Consider the following 26,100-nt stretch of genomic DNA (forward strand, 5'->3'; position numbering starts at 1 on the left):
GTCACGGAAAGCAATTTCTGTTATCTCAAACATGCATCAGAAACCTCCTTTCAACCGTGACTTTCTTTTTGTCTTGGAGAACAGAGGCTCTTAAAAAAGGTCATCTTTCCATCTCTGACCTCACAATGACATACTTCTGCAAAAGCAAATGAGCAAACATAATTCAATTTTCACTGTGGCAGTGGTGTAAATATGCTGCCTTAAACAGACTTTCCTTTCTCTGGCTTTGGAGAAAAGAGCCACTGAAAAGAAATCCTTCGAAGGAAGTCATTTGACCTTCCTGCCCTCAGACTATTGCCCCAAATCTGCTCGTAGCTGTCAGAAAGATTGGCGCGTCACAGCTGGTACAATCCGCTGCACTGTGTGAGTCAGCATGCAGTAGCTGTATCTTCAGCAGTCCTTCCTCCCAACACAATGGTGTCACTGTAGCTAACTGGTGTTGATTGTTGGTGGCAAACCACTGGAGACAAACATGTCAAATCTCAAAGAAACGTTTCACTCTTAAGCTGATACACTGCAAATCAGTGACATTTAAATCACCTATTATCGCTGTACCACAATATGGTACAATATCATCAATGTTTTCAGTACTATTTTACCAATAATAAGGCCTTTCCTACTGTTCGCACCTACTGTTCTTTTACAATCATATATATATAAATGTGTGTATATATATATATATATACACATATATATATGTATGTATATGTATATATATATATATATATATATATATATACACATATATACACATATATACACATATATACACATATATATATATATTCCCTCCACTGAAGTGCAACTCCAAAGTTTTTATGTCCATGTCAAATAAAAATAAAGATGAAAAGAAAAGAAAAAAGAAACTCCTGATGCCAAGTCCTGGTTTTTATATTAATATGCACTATTGAACTTTACTGAACTATAATGGTAACCACAGACGATATGAAATGAATCCAACCCTTCAGGGGAATATAACCTAAGACTGGTAAACAAAGCTTCCAACATAAACCGGTGTGTGGAATTATTCCAGGTAGAATGAGCAGATAATAAAAAGCACAACGGATGTCACCCGCACTCTGCTCATGGTGCATTTCATTTGCTGACTACATGTGTGCTTTGCTTCCAGAACAAACACAAACGTGTATAACTATCTGTCTTTATATAGCTGGTAACACTGTAGTTTACGGGGTAAACAATCAAGACGCAAACAAACACATACTTTTCTCCTTTATAACCCGCAATTATGCCAGAGTCATACTTTGTGAGCAGGAAGCTGGATGTTATCATGATTTACAGTGAGGTTTTCCACATATCAGCATAAAGGCTCACGTTCAAGTGTTAAAATAAACCTGCGAGTTAACCAAAGCACTGATGACATCATGCGGGATTGGATTTCCTCCTTGACTTTTACGTGTGTTTGCACAAAATGGACCGTGAGCGTTCTTGAGTGTGTTGACACAGCCGACCGTGGACATGCTCAATGGGGGGACACCAAACACTGACATTAAACTGTGTGGCGTTGAACACTTCACTGCAGTTATTACATGTTAGCAGTGCAAACAGTCGATAACAGTTTTTAATGAGCCCTCCATCTAAGCTCCGGTCTCCGTCTCAGTGATCACCTGATCAACAGGAAGCGACTTCACCACGAGGACACACACTGTGCGTGTCTCCCTTGGAATGTTTGCATTTCTGTTACAGCTTAGAATGACATCACCATGACCGAGGGCCTGATAAGGCCGAGTGTGTAATCATGGATTTATGTGCTGGGTGTAAAGTCATGTGGTGACACAGTTGCTGGGATATGTTTGTAGAGGCGAAGGTGAAAGAATGACCTTTGTTTGCCTGAGAGAGGTGCACATTCAGCATGTGACCCTGCTGAAGGACATAGCGACAGGGCTGTTAATCCAGCGTGCACGCACAGAAAATACAAAAAAAAAATTTGATTTACAATTTCTATATTAGGGATGAGGGGAAAAAAACAATAACATCTAACAGCAGCAGTTGCCGAGTTACCTCAAACATATTGGAAGATCTGTTTATCTAGTGTTAGCTGCAATCCAGGGTTTAAACAAGTAAATATCTTTCAGTTTAATTTCAAGGAAGTTCATTTGAAGGCTTCTGTCCTCTATTCATTTTGCTTAATGGCCTGATTGTGTTTATTTTATCATTAGCAGAGGCAGCTGAATTTGTACCTCGCTCCCATTCAATATAGATGACTATCTGACTGACTGACACACAACGTGCATTGATATTGGAAATACGACTCAAAGGTTAATGTCTCTACAAATGTATAATTCAATTTCGATTTCAGGGAGAAAAGAAAACTGCAGTTCATGGTTCTATCAAATTGCAATAGCTCTAGAATCACAGTATTGTGATACAATTGAATAAAAGAACCAATCACTAATAACAATGTGGGCAAGAAGGATAAGTCAGTATGGTTCACGGAGGATTTACACAAACTTCTCTGAATCTGTGTGAAACTGAATTGTGGACAATAACCACGGATGTGGCCGAAGAAAAGCGCTACGCTAACAAACCAAAGGCCTTTCCAACAGTGCACTGTGTGTGTGTGTTCCACGTTTGTTAATAGCCTGTATTATTGAGCGTCTCTCTGCACTGGAGCTTAAAAAAAAACATAAAGGCACCGTATTGATTTTAAGGCAGGATGGAAAAATGAGGCCGCGTTAAAACCAATTTACGCCTCGAGCACTCGCCGATGTTCAACCCAATTTTCTGTCTTCATTCAGAGAACCTGCCCGTGCCATTACACTGGAATCGAGTTCAAATTAAATGACGCGCCATAAATATCCTTTTCTGAAACTGATACTTGCTCGGGCTTTGACTTGAATGTCTAACTTTTGATTCATTCCCAGCTGTTGACATTTTTAGGGCCTCTGTTATCAGCCCCCCCCCCCACCCACCATGTAAGATTACGCTTCATTGTGAGCGTACTGTATAAGTGAGTGGGGCGGTGGGGTGACACACAATCTACAGCCCTCGACAAATTAGAAAACAACTCAGTCATATTCAGACTTGTTGTCCCGGAACTTATTGTGCAGCCTTTGCTACGCCAAGTTACCAAGTCATTACTTGCATTATGCAACCATTATATCATCTTACCCTATAATTGTAGTTATCATATGACAAAGGCTTGTTAATCATAAGATAAGGACCATAAAGTCCAGCCTCTGTGGAGTTGAGCAACTCATCACTTAAAAAGCCTGCAGGGTTATTTGTTAACCTCTTATCTGTCGAGGAGCATCCAAGTGATGGCTTTACACTGTCAATGCTTGTGAAGGATGATGTTAGACGATGTTTAAAGCCACATTCTCAGACAACACACATAAAAAGCTAAAGAAATGGCCTGGACCTAATAGTCACGTTCCTGCAGTTAAAGAAACTCTAAATGTGCTCTCAAGTGTTTTGGTTGGTTGGTTGTAAACAACGTGTAAATCATGAAGTGTGCACGAGCAAGTCCGTGCTTCAGATGATGATGCATGATATGCATTTAAAGGGAATGTCACTAATATGACTCAAAATATCTTCTACCATTTCTCCAGCAGCATCAATAAATGCAGCTGGTAAAAAAAAAAAAGAAGGAACAATGCTGTGCGAGTACTCGAGGGGCTGCACTTAAAATCCGGCTCTTCTGCTTGATTTATTAGGATGCCCCACAGGCGGAGATGTCAAGGACTTCCCCTCGCCCCTTGATGAGACCACAACAGGCTGAGCACAGGCCTCTGCAGCACTTTAAAACAAGTTTACACCTCCCTGACCAGGTGAACGCATCCCTGTGGTTCATGCCTGACATGTGCTGTTAAAACACTCTCTGCCATGAGACGGTTTCCTTTCCTTCCCTCGCGATCACAGATGCCAAATAGTTTCTGTCGGTTTTTCGCCACTTACCGAGTGATTTTCAAGCTTTAAAACGAGTGCAACCACATTGTCTAATCGCTGTTAAATCATGCAAAGAAGGAATGAGAACACGTTCACTCTGCTTTCATCTGCCCTGCCGCCATCGGTGCAAATGAAAAGACAACAGCGAAAGGCCAGGGGCGACTGGAATCCATCTGACATGCCACTGTTTGAAGGCCACATTAGTAATAAAGACAGAAATGCAACTGGGTCACAATGTTGTGTGTCTTGTAAAGATAAGAACACATCTTTAAGCTTTTTTGTAAATCCACTAAAGGGACAAAGATTTTTCAAGGGCTGTTTGAAGCAGGAACTGCATTTCAAGTAAAATGGAATGTACCATGTGGAAATGAAACACTACAAGAAATGAACACAGAGTGTTTGAATGCGTCAATTGAAAGTGATTTCACGGTCTATGATTGCTCACACAGTGACAACAAGGGATCATTTTGGAGCTGATTGAAAATATCTTAAACCAAAGGTGTCGTGAGGGGGAAAAAACTTTCCAACTAACGTGCATGAACCTGTTACATTTGATTTGGTTGCTATGTTGATCTGCTTTCAAACGACAGAAGTGTTGCTACTTGTCATTTCTTTAAAGGAATAAAATTGGGACTCATTTGGGTTAAATTGCGATTTTGCCTGATGCATTCATGGAATGAACTTCAAGGACAAAAGGCAGACATGTCGTGAAAGTACGAGAGCCAGCACCGTTGTGTTTGTTGACAGACAAACTGCTGTACTGACAACAAACGTGGCTGCAGGGCCGGGCTAACGTGCGCGGAGGCTCTTAAAAGCGTGACTCGACAGGCTTTATGTCGCCATGGTGACGACGTTAACATCAGCGTGTTGTATATGCAAACATAGCATTACATAGAGTTGTCATCAAAGGTCGACGTAACTGCAGAGTGTGGCCGTCAGTACGCCTTTAATGACCAGTGTTTTCTCCGGTCATTAAGTAAATATGCTGAACTACGTGCTTACAGTACATTAAATTACATTACATGTTTATGTGTATTCATTTGAAAACAAATATGTGTAATAAGGACCTGTCAGTTCTTATGAAATCTGATGCTTAAAGATGTAAATATCCTTAGCACAAATGTACAGCGCTATAGCAGTAGATCGTATTCTGTCTGAAGAGTGAATGTCAGCATCTCTACAAGCAAAGAGAAAGCCTCTTGCAAAGCTTTGCAGCCACACATCAAATCTTCCCACTGCTCTCAAAAGTGGGCTGGAGTGGAATCCCTGCTATGTCGAATCGCTTGCCAAGAACCAGTGATTCCTTTTCGAATTTGATTTTCCAACTCTGTATCTAAAGGAGACACGAGTCGCAATGCGTTCGACGCTTTAGGTTTTTTACATTTTCTTTTGACAAAATTGAATTGCGACATGACGGTCGATTCTTGGAAGCACATTTGGTGCTTGGGCTAAAACGTTTTGAAAAATGTTATGCAGCTTAGTACTGTGGTTGCTCCTTAGTTTACTCTTTTATTGCCCCTTCTCTATGTTTCCTATCCCCTACTCACAGTTACACAAAGACTAACACGTGGGTCAAGTAAAGTCATATTACATTGTTCAATTCCAATTCAATGCAGATAATGTGTGTTTTTATAATAATTGCTAATTCTAAGCGTGTTGCATCTGAGATTCACGTGAACATGCATGTTTGGCTTTGGATTGATTTGTGATGTTGCAAGTGCTAAATCCTCTGAAAGATAAAGAGTAAATGGTTGACTCCACTTGTTAACACTTAAACGAATGAAGATAATAATTCAAACTAAAGTAAACGCAAAGTTGTAATCACATAGCTTCATAAATTTAGTTTGAACAAACGCGACTCAAACATTGAAGGAAGTTTGCTTCAGTTTTTTTAAACGTTCACTTCTTCAGCGTACATAAAAGCATGCGGACCTGTTTCTGGAAAAAAGCCATGAGAGTCATTCACAGCTGAGGGTGTTCTTAGTTTTTAAGACCAGGACATGTACCTTGCTCTGGCAGCATTTGTACCCTATCAGCAGTCTTCACAGTCATTTGTCTTCATTAGGCTCTTAGCAAAAGTACAAGATCCACACGAGTGCGGCTGCAGCGGACAGGAGGAGGTGAGGGAGATGAGCTGTCGGCAAGAGGTGCACCAGTGATTCAAGAGATGATTCTGCACAGAGGCAATCATTAACACAAACTGCCAAAGGCCTGAACACTGTTAGGTCAGCTGTCACTGTCTGCAGTTGAGATACTGTGTGTTTAAAAGCTGATGTCACCTTGGTTGGCCTGTACTGTGCTATTGATCTTATGGATTAACCCAAACCCCTGCACAAATGAACTTTTCACATACACAACCAATACACAACGAACAAAGCTCCAATATATATATATATATATATATATATATATATATATATATATATATAAATATATACATATATATACATATATATATACATATATATACACATATATATATATATATATAAACTTTTCAGCACAAAAAAGACAGGAAGTGCTGTAACTGCTCCCCAACAGCACAAGTCTCCTGAGTCCTATCACCAACAGGCTGCCAAGAGGTTTTAAGCCCCTCACACACACCCCATGACAAAGAGCCGTGTGTTAGGCCAGGGAGACATCCCAGGAGTCAGCTGAGACAGGTGGCTATCCCCACAGGGTATGTATGCATGCATGTGGGGGCTGGGAGGCTGAATGCTCAAGTAATCAGAGACAAGTCAAGACAAAAGCTTGGTATTATTTCAGCAGTGTGGGTTTCCAACTGTTGAATGTCAGTGTTTGGTGTAGACAAACACCAGAGAAAAGGTGGAAAAACCATCATGTACGTCCATAACTGCACCATGGACACATGGAAATGGCCTGTTTTGTTTTGTTTCAACTGTCCCAAATTAGTTTTTTGTGGGAAAAAAATAAAAAAAATTAAAAAAAATGTTGCAATAGCATCTCAATGGAAATAATAGACTGTACATTATCCTGTATTCATTTCCTTGGCTTTAAGAAGTTTACAAAAAGATGGTTGCTTGAGATTATATGAGTCATTTGCAATGACTGGAATAGAATATGAGATTTCAGTAGACACACTGGTTTAAGTTTGAACGGAACTGCAAGCTTGTACGCGCATGCATAAATGCAAAGTGGCTCTCTGCAGAAGCGGAACATGGTGATTATGACCAAGCCTTTACACTTCTCTGCTTTCTCTAACACTACGAGATGGGTCATTTCCAGAAAAGGGCCATTTCATCCATTAAGAAATGTGGATTTTCAAATGAGACTCAAAGGGAAACTCAGGTTTCACATTGTCCATACATTACCGCGAGGAAACCCCGTCCATCAATTGCTGTAAAAGATTACACTTCAACTCTAAATCAAATATTTGCATGCAGACTGTCAGGTGGATGGAATTCAAACCTGATATAATTACACTCCTGCCATGGAGGCCATCCAAATCCTGCTCAAGTAGAAATGATCTTGTCTTTTCATTGAAGCTGTGGATTTGAATGATGGGGGGCTTTAAGAGGCTGCCAAGGAAACCTCGCCAGTTTTGAATCCTAATCCCTCCCGGATATTAGAGGTCCTTAAACCCTCAAACCGAATCACTTGAGCCAAATCTTCAGGGCCCTGTTTCACCTGTTTTCAGTTGCAAAGGAGGGTTTTGGTGTCAAGTCTTGAGGTTCGAACTCAAATGGCACTGGGGACGATTTTCCACCTGTAAGCTTTGGCAGGCAGAAAAATAAGATTTTATTTTGGGTGAACTGAAGACAGAAACATTTCTAAGACGGAGAACAAGTGGAAATAAACTTAAACAAGGGAAATACTCATGGCTATGAGAGGATCATGGGACGGTCTGGCTTCACGGGACAGTGATGGGGGAGTGGGGGTGGTCATTTTTCTTTCCCAAGAGGATCATATCTCTTTCCCATGAAGAACAACAGTTCATGAGGGAGGGCAGACAGAATGGTTGGGAAAATGGGATCCCATAGCAACAAACAAGCTGTGCCGCCTTATATGTGTACAGTCATGAAGATTAAGGAGCAAATTCAAAAAATAGCCCAGAACTCACACGGGAATGGAAAATTACAGATCGAGGAAAAGGATTGAAGAGTATGACTCCTCTGACTGAGGAGCTTGAGGCAAAAGGAAGTGAATAGAGGAAATCATCAGAAAAGTCTTTATGGACCTTTAAAAATAAAAGGCAGAAAATCAGAAGATTCAACAAAGCAAAGATGATCTATTATAGCCATTAGTTTCCCTAGTGGCAATCGGTCACACGTGGACAAAACCAAACACACGTCAGTTACAGCTGGTGAGCACGACTTTCACAAATTCATGTTGTTTACATGCAACTCCTGCCCCCCTCAGTCACACAATGCTCATTAAGCTGCTCAGTGTGGACTACATTTCTCATTATGCCCATTTTTGATCTGCCACAAACGTTTCCCGCACAGTAGTGGAGAGCAAACAGCAGGCGACAGCAACTACATGGTAGAAATATGTGGTTTTAAATGATTTACTTTATTGTTTATATTAGCATTGAAGAAGGTTAGATTGAAGAGTACTGCAAGTACTTTGCTGTTAGTAATACATTTGGAGCACAGAAGCTAATATTACACTTACTCTACCTAAAAATAAATGACTGTAAATGCAGGGTTAGAATGTCCATATTATTTCACTACAAAGTCAGTTGTTTCTATCTCTTGACCTCTTTGGGTCAATCAATTCAAAAGCTTTCCTACTGACCCTCAACTGCCCTCATTTGACCTGAATGAGTGTCCAGGGAACAACAAACCAACGTCTCTGTGTGCCTACCGACGCGCTGCCCCGGCTCTGCTCCTTTAATGGACAGGGTCATCCTGTTGCCAGGAAACACTTAAAAGGGTTTTTGACATTTTGGCTTCAGGTTGACCGTTGCTACAGGAGAGTTTCTCACCCTCTTCAGTCACATCAGTGAGGACATTACAAATGCATGTACGTGTTCATCCCAAATAAAGAACTGAATGAAACACAGCCACAGTTTCTATGAACTTCACACACCACAACACTAACATCTCAAAACTTCAAGCAAAAAGCAAAAAAAAAGTTCAAAAGCTCTTCTCTTGAAGTCTCTTTGATTTCCAATATAGTCACAAAAAGGCTTCCTGGCGCGGATAGAAAGAGAAAAAGGGGAGTGTAAAAAGGGGGTGGGGATCAAATGGGATAGAGGTTTGTTTTGTTCTCTCCTCTCTATCTACTGGATGTAGTCTGCCGTTTAATCTCAGCTGGCTCAGTGGCTCGGCTCTTGAAGTGTGGAAATCAGGAAAGGCACAAACGGAGAGAGTCATCAAATGTCAGGGTGTCAGTGGGTCACTCAACAGAAGCAAGGGGCAATGAATGGATGATGGTTTAGGAGGATACTGAAGGTACTGGGATGAGTGAGGGAAGATATGGAAAGATGTGTGTAATTTGACTTCTGTCTAGTTGGTTTAAATATTGAAAATATAGATTCACTAAGATTCTGTTGTCTTTTCATGTCTGTAATGTGATGACCATGTCAATAGGACCTTTCCCTGGTTACATAAATAAAATATCGCAGAGTGGATTCACTGAGATGCCTTTTACCTGGTGCATCACACTGATCGGCACTGACTAATGAATAATGTTCCTCCCTGGTGACTAATTATGACTTACGGGCCAATCCTTAGTTTCTATCATAAGAGGTTGTAAAGGAAGCTTGTAGGAAAACATCATTATAGTAAAATATGTCATAATATGTTGACATTAGATGTGGTCAAAGTGTAACCGGTCGTGCCAGTCTGTGTGTTCGTAACAAAATGATTCAACAATGAAGCATTCATTCTGCATTCTGCTCCCTTTCCGTGTAAAGGTCAACACTAACTATTCATAAATCCATCGTTGACTGAAGCTACAAGACACAGTTGGGAAGCAAAAATACAGAGTTGTGAGTGTTCGCTTTTACGTGTAAGTAAATAAGTCACAAGGAAACATTGCTGGCTCGAGACAAGCACAAACAATCAGTTACTTGAACGGGGCACGACTGACGACTGACAGGTCGACTGCACTGACGGGTGTGAGGTGCGCTCCACACTCATCAACAGATCTGTCATCTTGAATTAGGAAGCACTGACATGAGACCAGTCCAAGGTAACAGCTCACAAAGTCAACGCGAGGATGAATATTACAGGAAAAAAACCACCATGGATACTGACTTAAGCACCAGTGTTTAAAAGTTTAAAGTTCTCTGGGAAAGTGCACCACTCATTACAGCAGCCATTCATTCATTCATTACAAGCCTTTTTGGAAACATCCTGTCTATTTAAACATTTCATCAGATTCCCAAACACCAAAGCAAACATGTCCCGTATAGACCTCATAAGCTTGTTTGCTCATTTTTCTGCATTTCCTAAAAAATAATCAAGCTTGTGATAATTCAAAATAACATCATGGCTGATGTATGAAGCCTGACCACACTCGTTTCTTAGTGTCCACTCTGTGTTTGGGTTTCTCTAAATCTCAGCCGGTTCATTTAAGAGAGCAGAGGCAGCCATTGTTTAAGACTAATATTTGCACAGACGGAAATAGTGTTCCGTCTCTTCTGTTGACAACTGGCGATTGAATACAGTGGCTCCCAAGAACAGCAGGATTCACACGGCTCTTGAGAAGTGATTAATTTTTTTCCACAGACTTGACAGAAGACCAGCTAAATGCTCCTTGGATGTTCCTCCACTAAGCTGAAGTGCATAGTAGACATTATGTGACTTCCACTTATGTCATAAAAACTGAAATATTTACTTGGTTAAAATCGAATGTGAAGCACAGCGTTAAGGTTGTGGCTAACCTTGATATTGGTTAAGTCTTTTTCCTAGAAGAAACGAGACATTTATGCTATGGGACAGGGCTTATTAAGTTTTCCACAGCTTCATAAATCTCCCTCATGGCTGGGAATGTAATAAGGCTGCCATTGTGGATCTAATGTGCGACATCCATCACAAGTATTAGTGTGACTCCAAAGCACAACCATCACATCCACAGTCAAGCATATTACGAGCGAGACATGCATTTTCATTCATCTAACATACACATTCATTCATGGGAAATTCACAAGTCTTTTTAAAGTCATTTGAAAACTGACAGAACAGTAAAATCTTATTAAACCGCAATAAAGTGACTTTACAATAGCATCAATTTCCTCTGTATTTGTGGCTTCCTGTCTGAGGAGTGCCTGATATTTCTGGCTCTTTTGATCCCTCTTGAATACCTTCCTCACTAACCCATATCCGGTATCCTCATTTAGTAGCACAGTGACAGTTTCTCAGATACGAGACAGTATTGGTTTCCCTTGATCCTGTGGCACAGGCCCAACTCCACTGTCTAATTTGCTAATGGTTCCCTGTTGGAAGCAGCTGTCTTGACTGTGTGCAAGCATAATTGTGCTCAAATGATATAAGTGAGGACTAAAGGAATGAATAAACCATTATTTTTGCTCTCTGCTCCCAAAACATGGGCAAATGCAGATGATATTCCTTTTGTTTACTTTTCACAAAGCCTGGGTGTCATTCACCCTCAGCACAGAGTGACTACAAACCTGGCAGCAGGCTGTGACAGGGTTTCTCCCTTGTGTTCTGAGGAATAATTATATTGTGTATATAAATGTAACCAGCATTTGCTTGAAATGAGGGACAGGGAAAAACTGCATTTATCTTCACTACAAAGGCTGTGTCAACTGCCACTCCTTTCATGTCGGAAAAAAAACATTAATAAGAGAAGGCGACCTCTGTTCGTGTGTGGTGTACCATGTAGCTCTTTGGAATTTAACTCGCACAACCTGTTCTTTATGTCCAATTACTTCAAGACCACTGAGGGATATTAACTGTCAGTCAGTCAAATTGTGGTTATATGTGCGTAGATGTGAAATTCAGAGAAGCAAGTGAAGAAAGAAGAAACTTTTTTTTAATTGAATTGCTGACAAGCAGGTTGTGGTACTATTCGCCAGGTTTAGTGGCCCTTGTCTGGTTCAGCTCGACAGGAAGCTTTAGTCTGCCAAAGCCTCAGGGAGGCTAAGACAAGGGAAGACACCATGAAAACCAAATAAAGCTGCTTTGCACATGGAGTGAGACAAAGTTACAGGTGCACTTAATGAAACTGGATAAAGGGACTTTATAATTATCTGTCTGGAAATAATGTAACACCAAGAGAGTCCTTTATGTCCAAGCTTGTTATTTTGTGGATTTGTAGAAAACATCCACAAAATAATGCAGCACCATATAAGACAAGAATCTAACATGAGGCAGTGATATGGACAGAGTGACTGACTGAGGACTAATCCAGCGAGACAGTATTTCCAAAGCTAAACCCTGATGTCAGATCCCAGTATGTCAACTCGGGAAGTATTGTGCACCATTGGCCTCTCATTCATTTGCAAGCCAAAGAGACCGAGGTTCTCCGCTTTCCAGTAATGACTTTCCCCGAATTCCACGTCTGGAACGTCAATTATCACATGAAAGATAAGAAGCTCGTGAGGTGAAAATAACATTACAGCCCATCACATATTCTACATGACTGACATTTAAGACTTATTTTTGACTGGTCTTATTTTAAAAATGATTTACTTCACGCATCGCACGGATGATATGCACTCATTAGATGGAAACATGACTCCTCATCTGTGGTTACATTTACTATGCCATAACAGCATGCTAATTTTAGAAGTACAAAGTGTTTTATCAACAGGGAGTGACATAGTGAAATAAGGTTAATTTTCCATGCTGCATTGCACGGGGAACAGAAATGTTACATTAAATTTACCAAGAAGGGAAAAGACTATAATGATCATGTTCCATCTCATTACGATTCCAAAAAAGGTCTGTGAATGCTTTTTTGTTTCTACAAAAAATGACACCTGCTCAAAAGGCTGAGACTACGTGTTTCTTCTTTGCATTAAAAAAACAACAACACAATGCAGGGCCAAGAGGAAAATGACAATATATTATTTTTTTTGTTTTCCAAAAAAACAACATTATTAGCAAACAATACAGCCATTGAAAAAAAAACTTCAAACAAATTAACATAACAATGTTAAAAAAACACATCAATGTACAGCAATGCATAGCTTTCATTAAACCCTTTTCAACAGCAGAGAATTAAAATGTGTGCACCAAGCAGACACGTGTTTCACTTATGTCCACCATCAGCAAATCTCCCATCTGGTGTTAACAGGGTTTTTCGCCTCGGGCCTAAATGATCTGTTAGACAATTAAATTGCTTTGTTTTTCAGTCAAGCATCTGTGCTTTCAATGTGCAACTAATCTCTCATGTATAAGACTTCTGGTTGGAAATTGTAACACGCGCTGAGACGGGTTCAGCTAAGGAACTTGTGTCAGTCAAATTATCTCAGTAAAAAGAAGGAAAACATTTACATGTACAGTAGGTGGTGCTCAGAGTTTGGCAAGGAAACAAATTGCACTTGCAGTAACACTAAAACCAACCACTTTGCCACTTTTAAGCAGTAAAGGCTATGGAGTCACTCCGCATGAAATGTCCAATTTTCCAAATGGCTGCTAAAACCTAATCTACTCCTTGACTCAGATCAGCTGTTTGTGGCCGACCTCACACAGAATCACAAGAGTTAAAGGCTCCACAGACAAAGACGGAAACTGAGAAGTTTTGGCCTTTCTGTGCCATTTGGAGTGACACTGAGTGGCAATTGGTTTAATGAGTGGTGTCAAACATAAGGTTCTGGTTCCAATGTAAAAAAAACCCAACTTATTTGGTATTAGCTATAATGGCAAAAATATAAAGCACACATGCAGACACACAGATAAAACCAGCACTACAGCTGTAGTCAGGTCAATGTAACCAACATGTTTAGCTTAGCATCATTATCCAAAGCAGTAGTATTCATCTGATTCCACCCTGAGTTTCAGAGGTGATTTGCTGAAAGAATCACCATCGATTACAGTTTTATCCACAAAGCAGTCAAGGTCCGTAGGTGATGGGTCATCTGGAAGATCTTCCGCTAGAGTGTCCAGGTAACTGCCCACAGACAGACCATCGAGGCCGTCACTGTTAGCATCATTCAAGCTGTTGAAGCTGCCTCGCAGTGAGCTACCGTCCTGGCTGTCAGACAGACTGTACAAACTGCCCGTCAAGCTGCCATCTTGGCTGGCAGTGCCTCCTTTGTCTTCGATCATCCAGCGGATGGACTCGATTCCCTCGTTGATTGACATGAGCTGCTGCATCAGCTTCACGTCAATGGCTCGTAGATGTGCCTGAGAGTTGAAGAGAAAGCATCGCAGTCAGGTCGTGGCATTCAAGCAAGATAAACATTTCAAAAGAGGTTCTCAGTGATGGGACAAAGAGAATAATATGTCTGTCCAAAAGTAGACTTAAATAACAAAATGATCCATTTAGCAGATCTTTACTTAGTTAAATGTGTTCATTCAGAGAGGCTGCAGCAACTTCAACCGTCAAAGCAGCTCCCAGGGTTTGGCTGCTTGGTAACAACAGAGACACAACTCCCAAGCAGCTCATTTCTGACTCTGCATGTGAACGCTAACTGACTGCTAATATCATATGATCCCTTCAGTAATTGTTCTAGAGTCATGAGCCACAGAGATACAGTACATTTAAAATGCTAAAAGGTTCCACAATACATTATCTTAAGTACAAACCCAGCTTACTGTAAACTGTCATATAGCTAAAAGCTAAAGAGGTGCTGGTAAAATGACCTTTCATTGATCTCTCCTATACTTCGTCCTCTCATGCCTAGAACACTTTGTGCTCGTTTGTTTGGACTATCAAGGTTTGTTATGAACACCGACACTTAAATACGTGCCGACAGACAAAAGGACGTGTAATACTCGTGTAACCGCACGACCAGGACAGACTTTTCATCCCGCATAATGAATGACATGCCAACTTTACACAGTGTGACCATTAATTTAACTGCCTGCCCGTGACAAACCCTGCTATTGATTGTGGGTGGAAGTGGACAGCCTATGGAGTCATTCAAAGAGATTCCTCTGTGTCTACTGGGTGACAAACAGCCAGTCAGAACAGCTGTAACATCCTGCCACACTGAAAAAGCACAGAGACAGATGACGGCACACAGAGCTGGCCTGATACAGCAGCCTTTCTTTGGAGTGGATTTGCAACCAGCCTTCATTTAAGTCAAACTGCTGCCAGTGTGTTTGTTTTATGTGTTTAAACCACCAGCTTTACACAAACACGGACATCGAGCAGATGGAGTTATAATTAAATTTCCAGTCCACGCAGCTATTTCTTGTTAATATGATGGCACTAGTGTGGGTGGTATCACAAAATGAGTTTACACAATTAGTGCTGCACAATTTTGTCAGCACTGGAGAGTAACAAGCATATTTTAGTCAAATGAAGCTACTAAGAGCTGGCCTTCAGCTAACACAGGGCAAACCGCAGGGTACACAGAACATTCACACCTAGGGTCAATCTAGAGTGTCCAATCAACCTAATCTGCATGTTTTTGTACTGAGGTAGGAAGCTGGAGGACTCAAATCAAAGCCACACACACAGGGGGGAAAACATGCACTCAGGTGATCTTCTTGCTGTGAGGCAACACTGATAGCCACTAAAGGGAATTCATTTGTTCTTTTAAATCTCTATTGATTACCACAGCCTCTCAAAACTATGTAAGAAAAATGTGGGAGAGCACTGTGCTGTTGCCAAAACCATGTGTGTGTGTGTGTGTGTGTGTGTGTGTCATGCAGACTGGTGCACAAACAAACCTGGGCTGTCTGACTGCATTAGTGATTAAGCTGTGAGGCAAGCCACAAGAACAGGGAGGCTCAAGTCAATTCATTTAAATAAAAACACTCCACTAGTTCTTCTTCTCTCACTGCACACTTAAAGGGATGTGTGATCGTTTAAGCTGACAAATCAGGTACAAATGGAGTTAATCACACAATTGACACGGTTATCCCATGTGCAAGTACAAAAAAAAAGAGCTCATCAGGTCTTAATTTGTCCTAACCCATCAAAACAGCCCATCAAGACTGAGTGAGGGTAACGGGTCAGTCTGCTGGTCATGGTGCAACTCTGAAACTCGGTCAACTTGGCCATCTGCTCAGGAGTCCTAATACCCTGTGTGCTTGTCCCAGAGTCGGGCTCTGCTGTGGCTCTGCTGTGACTCTGGGACAAGCATCTGACATGACTGTGTTGTGCAGTGTTGGCAGGTAACGACCACGTCTGGATCAAACAGGTGATAACGTGGCTGGATTGCAGAATAGTTCAAATGCAACAAGGGAGGAGATCCTCTTGATAAGAGTAGTTGTGACTTGAATGTGCAGGTGTGAATGTCTCTCACTACCGGCCAGTGTCAATCTGCTTATAAAAAGACTTGAGCACTCAACTAGTTTGCATTCAACTACCTCTATGTTGACATGTCGACCTGTTTTGCATCCCGTGCAGACGTTTCCTGAGAGCACAGGCTGGGCTGCCATTTAATTGTTATTACAATGGACACACATGAAATTAAACTAAACTGGTTGTACGAGGAGCTGTCTTGTTACTATCACTAGTATGTGCAAGTTGTGAATACGTAGGGTATAGTTTGTATTTGTAGGAAAAACTATCCACATGGTTAATTGTATTTACCACTACAAATAAACTATTTTTTTCTCATATAAACAAAAGCGACTGTGGCTTTAAGTTGATAAAGAGCAGACGGACAAAGCAGCTTACCATTTCTTGTTTGAGGAAGAGCAGTTTGCTCTCCAGTCTCTTCAGGTCCCCAGAGTTGGCACAGAATTTGAAGTTGGCTAAATGCGGCGCAGGAGACTTCTCGTGCTTGTCGTGATGTTTCCCTCCGACAAGAGACCGAATGAGACTCTCCGGGACTTTGCGACCCAGTTTCGTCTCTATATCCTTCAAGTCAGGTAACGCATTGCTGTCCTCGTCCATGATAGACGGCTCAGAGGGATTATACCGTCAGTGTCACCGTGGCCGGCAGAGGAGCAGGGACGCGCGCGAGCTCCGGTCACTGACACAAAGCAGCGGAAAGTCGCAGCGGGCGCGCGCTCCTCTCAACTTTTATTCAAGCAAAGTGTTGAGCCTCAGAGAACTCTTCACCTCTGCAGCTCCATCAGAAACTCCCCTCAGAGGAGCCTGACCAGTCACGACCGCTCCGTGACAACGTGCCCGCAGTACAGGCCCTCCCACAGAGGAGCTTCCTCTGAAACCAGACACCGCACACTCAGGTGAGGTGTTGCGGAACAAAAGGTACACGGCGGAACACATTTTTCTGGGGTTACACATCAGGAGCATCAACTATCAGCAGGATACCAAGGACCGTAAACTAACTTTAAAGGTCCAGTGTGTGTGTAACAGAGTGTTCATTAGCAGAAATGAAATCTACTACACATGAGTACTTTGTATCAAGTCTTTAATCACTTAAAAATAAGTCTGATTGTAGTGAGCCAGAGTATGTCTTTTGAAACAAAGCTTACGAGGCACTGTCTCACCATTAGGGGGCACTAAATCTCACACACTGGACCTTTAAATGAGGATGAGGAATTGAGAGTGTTAGTGTATTAATGTGCCGTTAATATGTTATTGTCTGCAAAAATAGCACTAGGCACGTGTGCTACATGAAGTGCAGTTATAGATGATATGAAGAATAATGTGATTTGTGTACATTTAAATATACATGTTTGTTTCTGTATGATTCAATCATATGAATGTGCAAATGTGCAAAGCTGAACAAAGCCAGCATGTTAAAACAAATTAACATGAGCCCAAATCCTACACCGTTTAGGCAAAAATAGGAGTATAAATACAGATTACAAGTGACAACAAAACAATATACATTTAGGTATACAGAAGATGAAAACTAGAGCCTCAGGATCACAACTTCTTACATTTCCTCTAAATCAACGGCCTTGGTTTTTTTAATGTACACAACTGTCACAACAGTCGTGTCACATGTATCATGCTCTTAATATATTATAGAAGGCAACAAAAGAGCAGCTTTTAATCTGTACTGTAAATGCAGTTTCAGACATTTAACTGTTGCACCCCCTTGTGGGCACTGGCTACCCATGAGCATGAGTGTGTAGCACAATTAAGACTGTCAGTCACTCCAATGACGTCATCATTATATAACTGAAGTAAACGAAGCAACGTTGACTGAAGTTCGATAAAGACAAGTTTCTTGTCTCTAAACATGGTGGACATTATTGAGGTTTATGATTGCATTATTTTTTTGCATGAATTACATTGATATTTACAGCTCATACTTTAAATATTTTCAAATAATTAGTGGGAAACAGAATAATATAGATCACTTATTAGAATCTGCATTGTTTAAGCTCGATCACTTGAAACACGGGACACTACATCACATCACTGATAAGGACATGACATTTTGAGTTGAGCACCATCTGGTGGTATTGCTGTCACACCAGAAGATTGTTTTTGTTCAGGCTCACTTTATTCCACACACATTATTCAACACATTTTCCTCTTTCAGATTTACCAGGAATCTCAGACTTGCAAAGACACAGCACACTGCTGTCAGATTCTCAGAGACGACTGTGTCTGTGCTTTTAAATCAGTGGTTCTCTATTATTTTCTGTCATGCACCCCCCAGAGGCACTACTTTTTTTTCACACACCCCCAAATTGAAATACTATTGAGAACCTGATCATTTTTATTTATTTATCTGTATAAACCACTGTATGAGTTGTCCTGCCCTGCCCCTCGTGTGTGTCCCCCGACACCTCACCGCCCCAGGGGGGCCCGCCCTACTATTTGAGAAGTACTGGTTTACTTTTTAAAAAAGTGATAAATGTATAAAATCAAAGTAAAATATCTGCATCTGCACTACTGCATTCTAGCAGTTTGTGATATAGGGATCCAAATGCACAATAAACAAGTTTTTTTTTGAATGAATGGATGTTCCCCCATTGAGAACAGATATAGCTAAACAAATTGCACTGAAAAGGCACATTGGTGAAGCCTGTGTTCACATTTTAAACGACAGACTGGCTTTTGTCACTGTCGTACCGCTGGTACTGATCCACGAGCAGGGGCTGGTGACCATCCATCTTGTAAGACCTGGCACGCACGGCGATTGTGGTGGCAGCAAAAACAACTGCAACCACCACAAGGGCAGCGACTATTGCCATGGTGATGATTTCAGTCAGCGTGAACGGCTGACCTAGGACAATTGAAGTAGAAGATGATTACCATCATCATGTGCATTTATTCAAAAGGTAATATTGAATGCTCATGATTGAACATATGGCTGGATAAAAAAAAAAATTAAAAAAAGCAAACCTACCTGGCCACTCAACTTCATAAGTGTAACCGAGATTTTCAGGGGCAGTCACAAACATCTCAGCGTTACTCACTGGAGGCCAGAATGGCACCATGTTGTAGCGCCTGTTGTGACCAATGGGGGCATTTTCTTCAGGATACGTTGTGGAATCTGTCAATAAAAATGACACATCAGCCTAGAACTTAAAATTCTAATAATAAAGGAAGTAAAAAAAAATGCAAAAGAGAACAAGAAAAAATTGCTTCATAAAAAGATTTGTAAAAGACAAACAAATGTTAAAACCGAGTCACACTTGCTCTGGAAAACGTATTAGTATGGCTAATGCATGGAAAAATATCAAGACAACACATCATTGGTTCTTGGTATACGTATATATCCTGTGACACAACACATTGGTGCATTGTTTTTAAAATGTGTCACGCATTAGCTGAACAAATAAAGTTGTTGTTTTTTTACAAACTTTTCCACAGCAAGAGCCTTGTTTTCAAGTCTTTTGCTGCACATCTATCACCACTGCACCAAAGAGCAGCTTCTTAGAGATTTTGATCAGTCAACATCAAACAGCAGCTCCTTTTCTCTTTTCTTTCTTTCTTCAAACAAACCTAGATTGTGTCTCCTCAACCACTCATCAAAGATGGCATCAGTGTAGGTGTGAAGCAACACAAAGATGGGGTCATTGGGTGAGAGGTGGGTCTGCCCTCCTGTCCCATTGAGGAAAAGATGGGCCAGGTTGTGAAGGCTCCTGACCGCAGGGTCATAGTTCCCCTGGGGGGCGCTGTAGCCTGCCAAAACACACAAAAAAGTTAATGCAGAAATGCAAGAAAGACTGCCTGAGGACGAAATATATATTCACTCACTCACCCTCAATTGTGTTCCTGAAACTTTCAGAAGAGGTGGAGTAGTATGGCGGTGTGTCAAATGTGTTGATCTGTAGACAATCCGCTACGTCCTGTGGCTCTGGGAGACGCTGGACCATCGGCCTGTTGACATTTCCTGCTGGGTTCCTCCTGATCGGAGATGTTTCAGTGTCTGGAAGGAGACAGGGGAAAGAAACCAGATGAGCCAGACAATAAAGCAGAGCACTGTATCATCACATGGTCAAAGAACAACAGTCTTACTGTTGCAGATGGTTCCTAGTGTGTCGTAATCCTCCACACTCTCACAGATGACTCTCCACTGAGAGAAGATGGAGTTTGTGCTCAGTGAATTCATGTCAAAACTGCTCCTGGCACCCATCAGGTCATCTGTGCAGATGTCACATGAGCTTCCACCAATGGCAAAGTTCCAGTATGGTAAGGCAAAGGAGGGATCTTGCAGCATATCCTGATTGTTAAACAGAAATAAAGCAAATAATAACTGGGTTAGTATTTATGAATGTGATTTTAAGCAGCAATGTAAAATCTCCAAAATTCACCACTGACTTTTATTTATTGTGCTGCGAACGATACATTTAAATCGCCCCCTGGGTGATGTGACCAATTGTCCGTAATGGTGCCGTAAAGGCAGCAGATAAACTGTAAATGACTGGTTCTTCATAAGCCTTTGCGAAGACTTCATAAGCAGCATGTGTCGGAAACAACTGAGTTTATAACCAGGAGACAGAAACCAAATTACTTAAATGACATCATGGATTTAGAAAAAGTGCAACATTCTGGTAAGAAAACACTGCAGCTAAAAAGTGAGACTCTTCAAGATGTATTTTTATGACTGCCTGGTGCAAAGACTTACTTATCTCTTCATCATTAAAACACATTCAAATTGAGCTTTTGTGTGAAACACAGGCTTAACAGGGTTCATTTACAGCAGAAAAAGCAGCTGAGACATTTTTAGTTTTGATAGAATCTTCCCTGATCTTGAATTAAAAATAAGCTCCCTCTCACTCACTGCGCCTGTAGCTGTGTGTGATCAGTTAAAAACCAAAACAACGTTGTTATTTTCTGATAAAATGCCTATAATCCCAATTTGTTTGGCAGTATTGAGGCATGAAACTGTGTCAATTGTGATTTCCATGCCAGTACAATTGTGGAAAAATGGATTACACAAAACAAACAAGAAAGGGAATCAACTGTGTTAGTGCAGGCTGTTTGTCTGTAATTATTGCAAAATTACAACACTAGATGAACTAGGAAGTTATTAATCATCTTCTCGGAACGATATTAAATATATAACTAATCTGATTAAGGTCTGTTTGTGGCACCTACTTTATAAAGAACTCTCACCTGCATGTCTCTCTCCAGCTGCAGCAGGTGGAACCTGTGCCAAGTGACGAACCCGGGACCCTCATGTGAAAAGTCCACTCCGCCGAAACTGGACTGTCCCGCACCCAGGAACGTCTTGCTGACGGAGAAGTAGTGGCTCCAGACGAAGTAATTGTAGATGGTGACGTTGTCGAATTGCATGGTGTTGCCGTCGGGCCCGAAAATCTCCGGGTAGCGCCGCGTGGCGATCACCAGATCCGGGTGCACCGTGCGCTTGGCCTGGTCCAGCGCGTTCACGAACGCACGCTTGTCGTCCGTGCTGAGCTGCATCACGTTTCTTCTTACTGGTGGGTGATCAGCGGAGGGAAAGAGGATTAAGTCGCTCAGTCATGTGTTAATTGGGGATCAGCGTTAAATGACGGAGAAAAGTGCGTAACGGGCAGTTTTGTTTTAATTCTGCAATTAAAAATACATTCCACATACTTTATTAAAAGAACAGTAAACGGAATAAAACCAGTTTGTTTTTCAACTAGCCTACCATATAATTAATGGATAGCATATAAAGTAATATAAATGAATAGATTCATTTGCATTTTAACACGAAATAGATCAATGTACATGTACGGATGGTAACAATTTAGTGAAACAACACATGCGCAATTGAGCAAAAACATATTACTGAAAACAGTGTCCTCCAGAGGACGAGCACTTACCGACAGAAACCCGCTGGTCACAATTGGCCCCCGTCCATCCGTGTCTGCAACGGCCGCAGTTAAACCCGCTGAAGTTCCCGTTGCATTGACAAGTACGATTGAAGAACCGGATCGGCCATCGTTCCCGATCGTCGCGTCCGTCGTGGGGGTACTGAGGCCCATGAGGCCGCGAGTCGACCGAGATGGAGACGCACTCTCCGCGGCCCGAGCTGGAGCCACACGGGTCGTCGTTGAGACCCGAGGGTGAAGGACAGCACTGTCCACTCCTCAGTCCCTCTGGTGTCACACACACTCTGGGGAACTGAGCGCTCGCGATCACCGCACACACAAGCACCAAAAAGCAGCAGCGCCACATCATCCAAAAAAGTCGCCAAACTTTACGCACGGCTGAAACCCAGTTTTATGGATATTTACCTGCTTGTATCTACGTCAGCTAAAATTGTATTTAAAATGAACGCATATCACTTCAACACATCTGCAACAACCTTCTCTGTCAGTATGAGTGGGTTTAGTTTCCTCATGTGCTTTGCCCCGTTTCCCCAAAAGCAGCGAGTTTATCGACTTTAAATACCGGATTAGCGCATGACTACCCGGATTTTCTGACTCCCGCGTGATTCTATCACACAACATCATATTGCCTACTGGGGATGGGGTGATGGGCGGGGGTGGGGAGGAGAAGGTAGAGAGATCCGGTCATGCACACAGTTATTCTTCTCAAGACTAGACCCCTGCAGTTCCCTGAATGAGATTAGCACTTATGAGTGTGTCTAATTAATGAATAAACTTAGTAAACCCACCCATATATACACAGGGTGTCCATAAAGTCTCATTACAATTTTAAATATTTAATACAAAGGCAGTTGATAGGATATCTTAACCAGATTTGTTCTATTGTAATCAGTGGTTGTCAAAAGTTTTTTTTTTACCTGATTGAATACACCTCTATATGGGCACCATTAGTTGCACAAAGCACATCAAGACGGTCAAGACTGATTTCTTGCCATGTTTGTTGTAGCATAGCCTCATCACTGGTGGCAGTGGCATCAGAAATCTTTTGCTTCAAGTCCCGCATCTTTGTTCAATACACGATATCTTTAACATAACCCCATAGAAAGAAGTCCAAGGGAGAAAACCATGATACACATTGTGCCTTCTTTTAGGGTTTCGATTGTCTGGTTACGATATTTTATAACTGCCTTTTTAATAAATTTTTTTAAATTGTAAAGAGACTTTATGGACACCCTGTAGTTTTGTTGTGAAGAAACAGTTTTAAAAAAGGCTCCCAGCACACAAAAGGACACATTTGCTGAATTAATATAATCACATCACGCTGCAAGCATGCTCTGACATACAGTATGGGATTCAATTCTCTAATATTGCACTTGAAAGATCTCTCAATAATAATGATAGTACTAATGATAAAAAGCACAAATGACGCAGAATGTGCCATTTTGAAAATAAATGTCGTCTAAGTGAATGAAAGAAATTCCATAAAACATTAGAATCTTGATGAAGCATCAATGGCTCATGTGTTTGTTGAAGTGATCATACTGTAGATCATTAGGCTTCTCCAGAGGGCCTCTCACTCACTCACTCACTCTCCCACCTCCTCCCTTTTTCAAAGCTCCAGGAGGTTTTGCTGCAATGAGCATGTGAGACATGGAGTCATGAAAGGCATTTACAAAATGGTCTTTGGCTACTGCTGAATTCCCTCTTTTATCTTTCTAGTCTCTATTTCTCAAAAAAAGTTATAAATTCCCTGCATTAAACCTAAATACTGCATGTGCACTATATCTACTTTTAAATGTTTTAAACAGTCCAGGGCCTTTCTTGAAGCAAAGGTGGTTTGGTGGTCATGCATCCACATGCTTTTCTGGCACTTTTAGAATCATCAGAAGAATCATCATGCTCTCGTCGTAACAATGACTTCACACAACTCCTCGTAAACTACTACTATATGATATGAAAGCACTGATTTACACCTCGCAAATGTGAATAAGTTTCAACTCATACAGAGTGCCGTCACAGGAAGAGACGTCCGACACAGATATCAAGCTGAACAATGCCGAACTGTAGATCAGTTAAAAAGACTTAACAATCCTAAAAGTGTGGGTTAATCTCCAACAATTACCAGGGAAACGTCTTAAAATCTCAATATTTAACAGAGGAGTCTGGTCTATTTAGTGACAGCACAGCCGATCGCATCATGAACCCTGCCGCTGTATTTCAGTCCAGAAATGTCAGACAGAGTCTGTGCTCCGGCCATGGAAGAAGTCTTGAACAAACATCTTTAATTAACTGAAAACAACTGCTTTACAAGAACTTGTTTGTGTGTGTCGTGTGTAAAACAAAGTCACCGCAGTTTCACACAGCCATGCAGTGATGAATCCGCTCACGTTGAGTAGATACCTTTTTTGTAGTGGAGATGCAATCCAAACCGTGCCATGTCGTGACGTGCCAAGGCGGGATCATAGTGGAAAAGGGCCATTAGCCTGAGCTAAACCTGATGATGACCCTGTCCAAACTTGGTTTTAGCATCTGTCCTCTGTGATCCCATCACATGTAGATCTAACTTCAGGTCGGAACACACCCAATCCGTTTTTAGATCTCATCATTAAAACCACATTTGGATGTGGTTTGAGGACACATGTGACCAAGTTCCTGGCCTGCATAAACACAACCTGCCCTCACGATGCATTAAAGACCACCCCGTCAGCTGACATTCCCCGGCACACTGCAGTTGCAGAATTAGATGCCATGCTTGAATTCACTCAGTTTCTCTCCTCTCTTTTTTGTCTGTCTCTCTCCTGTAACCTCTCTGCAGACACATACGACACCCAAACAAACGTGTTGACACATCTGTGCCGCAGGCGCACCCATAATAAATTGCCGTGGGACTGATACACAACTCCTTATATGGACATCCTGGGGGTGTGTGTTTATAGGTCACATATTCAGGCTTTAAAAATGCATTTTCTTTATCTTCTTATGTGTTGTTGACTCAAAGCTATGATTCATTTAATATCGCATTTTAATAGTGATATAAAGTAGCAATAATAATACTAGTGCAGTTACAAGTTACAAAATAGACTGTTTTTCTTTTTTTTTTAATTTGAACTGGGACGTATTTCTATATTTCACAAATGAAATCCGATTTTAAACATTATGAGTACTTTTTGCTCAGGTATGTTTATATAGTTGGTGAAAATTAATTGATTTTTTTCATCGCATTGCCTAAATTGTGCTGAAAAAAAGGATATAAGACACTATATACTGTATGTTTAAACATAGTATTGGAAAAAAGCAGCCGTGTTCTAAGGGTTAATATACATGTTGAGGGTTGTCAAATCCCATCTCATGTGTTAACAGAGACACATCTAGGACACATTTTAATGCCACGTGTGAACAGTCGTACTTAGTGGTGTCCACATGTGATCGGAGGTTCACAGGGTCTGACCAGGGCCAGTGTCATCAGACTTGTGTTACAGTAGCATCCCTTGAGCTGAGCAGTTGTGAAACTAATATGATCCCCATGTGTAAAATTTGGTATCTAGCACATTTAGAGCTATCAGTGACATTGACTATTTACCAGAAGGCAATCTAGAGGAGTGAATTTCAGGTAAAAGTGCACTATAACACGCACAAAAATGTGTTTTATTGTTGTGGAAACTTACTGCTCCCCCTCATCACAGCTTGACATGTTTACTTTTGCTTACCCATTTCATCCTCTGTCTGTGCAATGTTCATTTGAATTCTCCCATTGCTCCTCCAGCACCAGCCCCTTTTGTTTATTCACCTCTCTGTTCAGCAGCTGAAAGTGTTGGGCTGAAAACAAAAAAACTTTTGATTAGTTTATGATGATGATACCAGTGGCAAAATCTTGATTATTTCTGGTATGCTGCTACCCTAACCTCGAGGCACTTTTGTGCTGAGGAAAATGATTGGCTGTTAAATC

The 26,100-nt window shown here is 41.2% G+C and overlaps 2 protein-coding genes across 2 annotated transcripts; both read right to left on the reverse strand.

The window, feature by feature from the left end:
- Positions 1–12,878: 12,878 nt before the first annotated feature.
- LOC122766829 (leucine rich adaptor protein 1-like) lies at positions 12,879–17,133 on the reverse strand. The gene is made up of 2 exons (XM_044022030.1): positions 16,639–17,133; positions 12,879–14,189 (listed from the first exon to the last, which is right to left on the reverse strand). The coding sequence occupies exons 1-2, from the start codon at positions 16,855–16,857 to the stop codon at positions 13,800–13,802; spliced, it is 609 nt and encodes a 202-aa protein (XP_043877965.1). The 5' UTR covers positions 16,858–17,133; the 3' UTR covers positions 12,879–13,799.
- A 188-nt stretch (positions 17,134–17,321) lies between these two features.
- Positions 17,322–22,679, reverse strand: LOC122766828 (5,6-dihydroxyindole-2-carboxylic acid oxidase-like). Its single transcript, XM_044022029.1, has 7 exons — positions 22,146–22,679; positions 21,454–21,776; positions 20,353–20,557; positions 20,096–20,263; positions 19,837–20,016; positions 19,238–19,384; positions 17,322–19,114 (listed from the first exon to the last, which is right to left on the reverse strand). Exons 1-7 carry the CDS (start codon positions 22,501–22,503, stop codon positions 18,927–18,929), a joined length of 1,569 nt encoding a protein of 522 aa, XP_043877964.1. The 5' UTR covers positions 22,504–22,679; the 3' UTR covers positions 17,322–18,926.
- Between the last annotated feature and the right edge of the window lie 3,421 nt (positions 22,680–26,100).

This window comes from Solea senegalensis, linkage group LG3, assembly GCF_019176455.1.
Source record: "Solea senegalensis isolate Sse05_10M linkage group LG3, IFAPA_SoseM_1, whole genome shotgun sequence".
Taxonomy (NCBI): domain Eukaryota; kingdom Metazoa; phylum Chordata; class Actinopteri; order Pleuronectiformes; family Soleidae; genus Solea; species Solea senegalensis.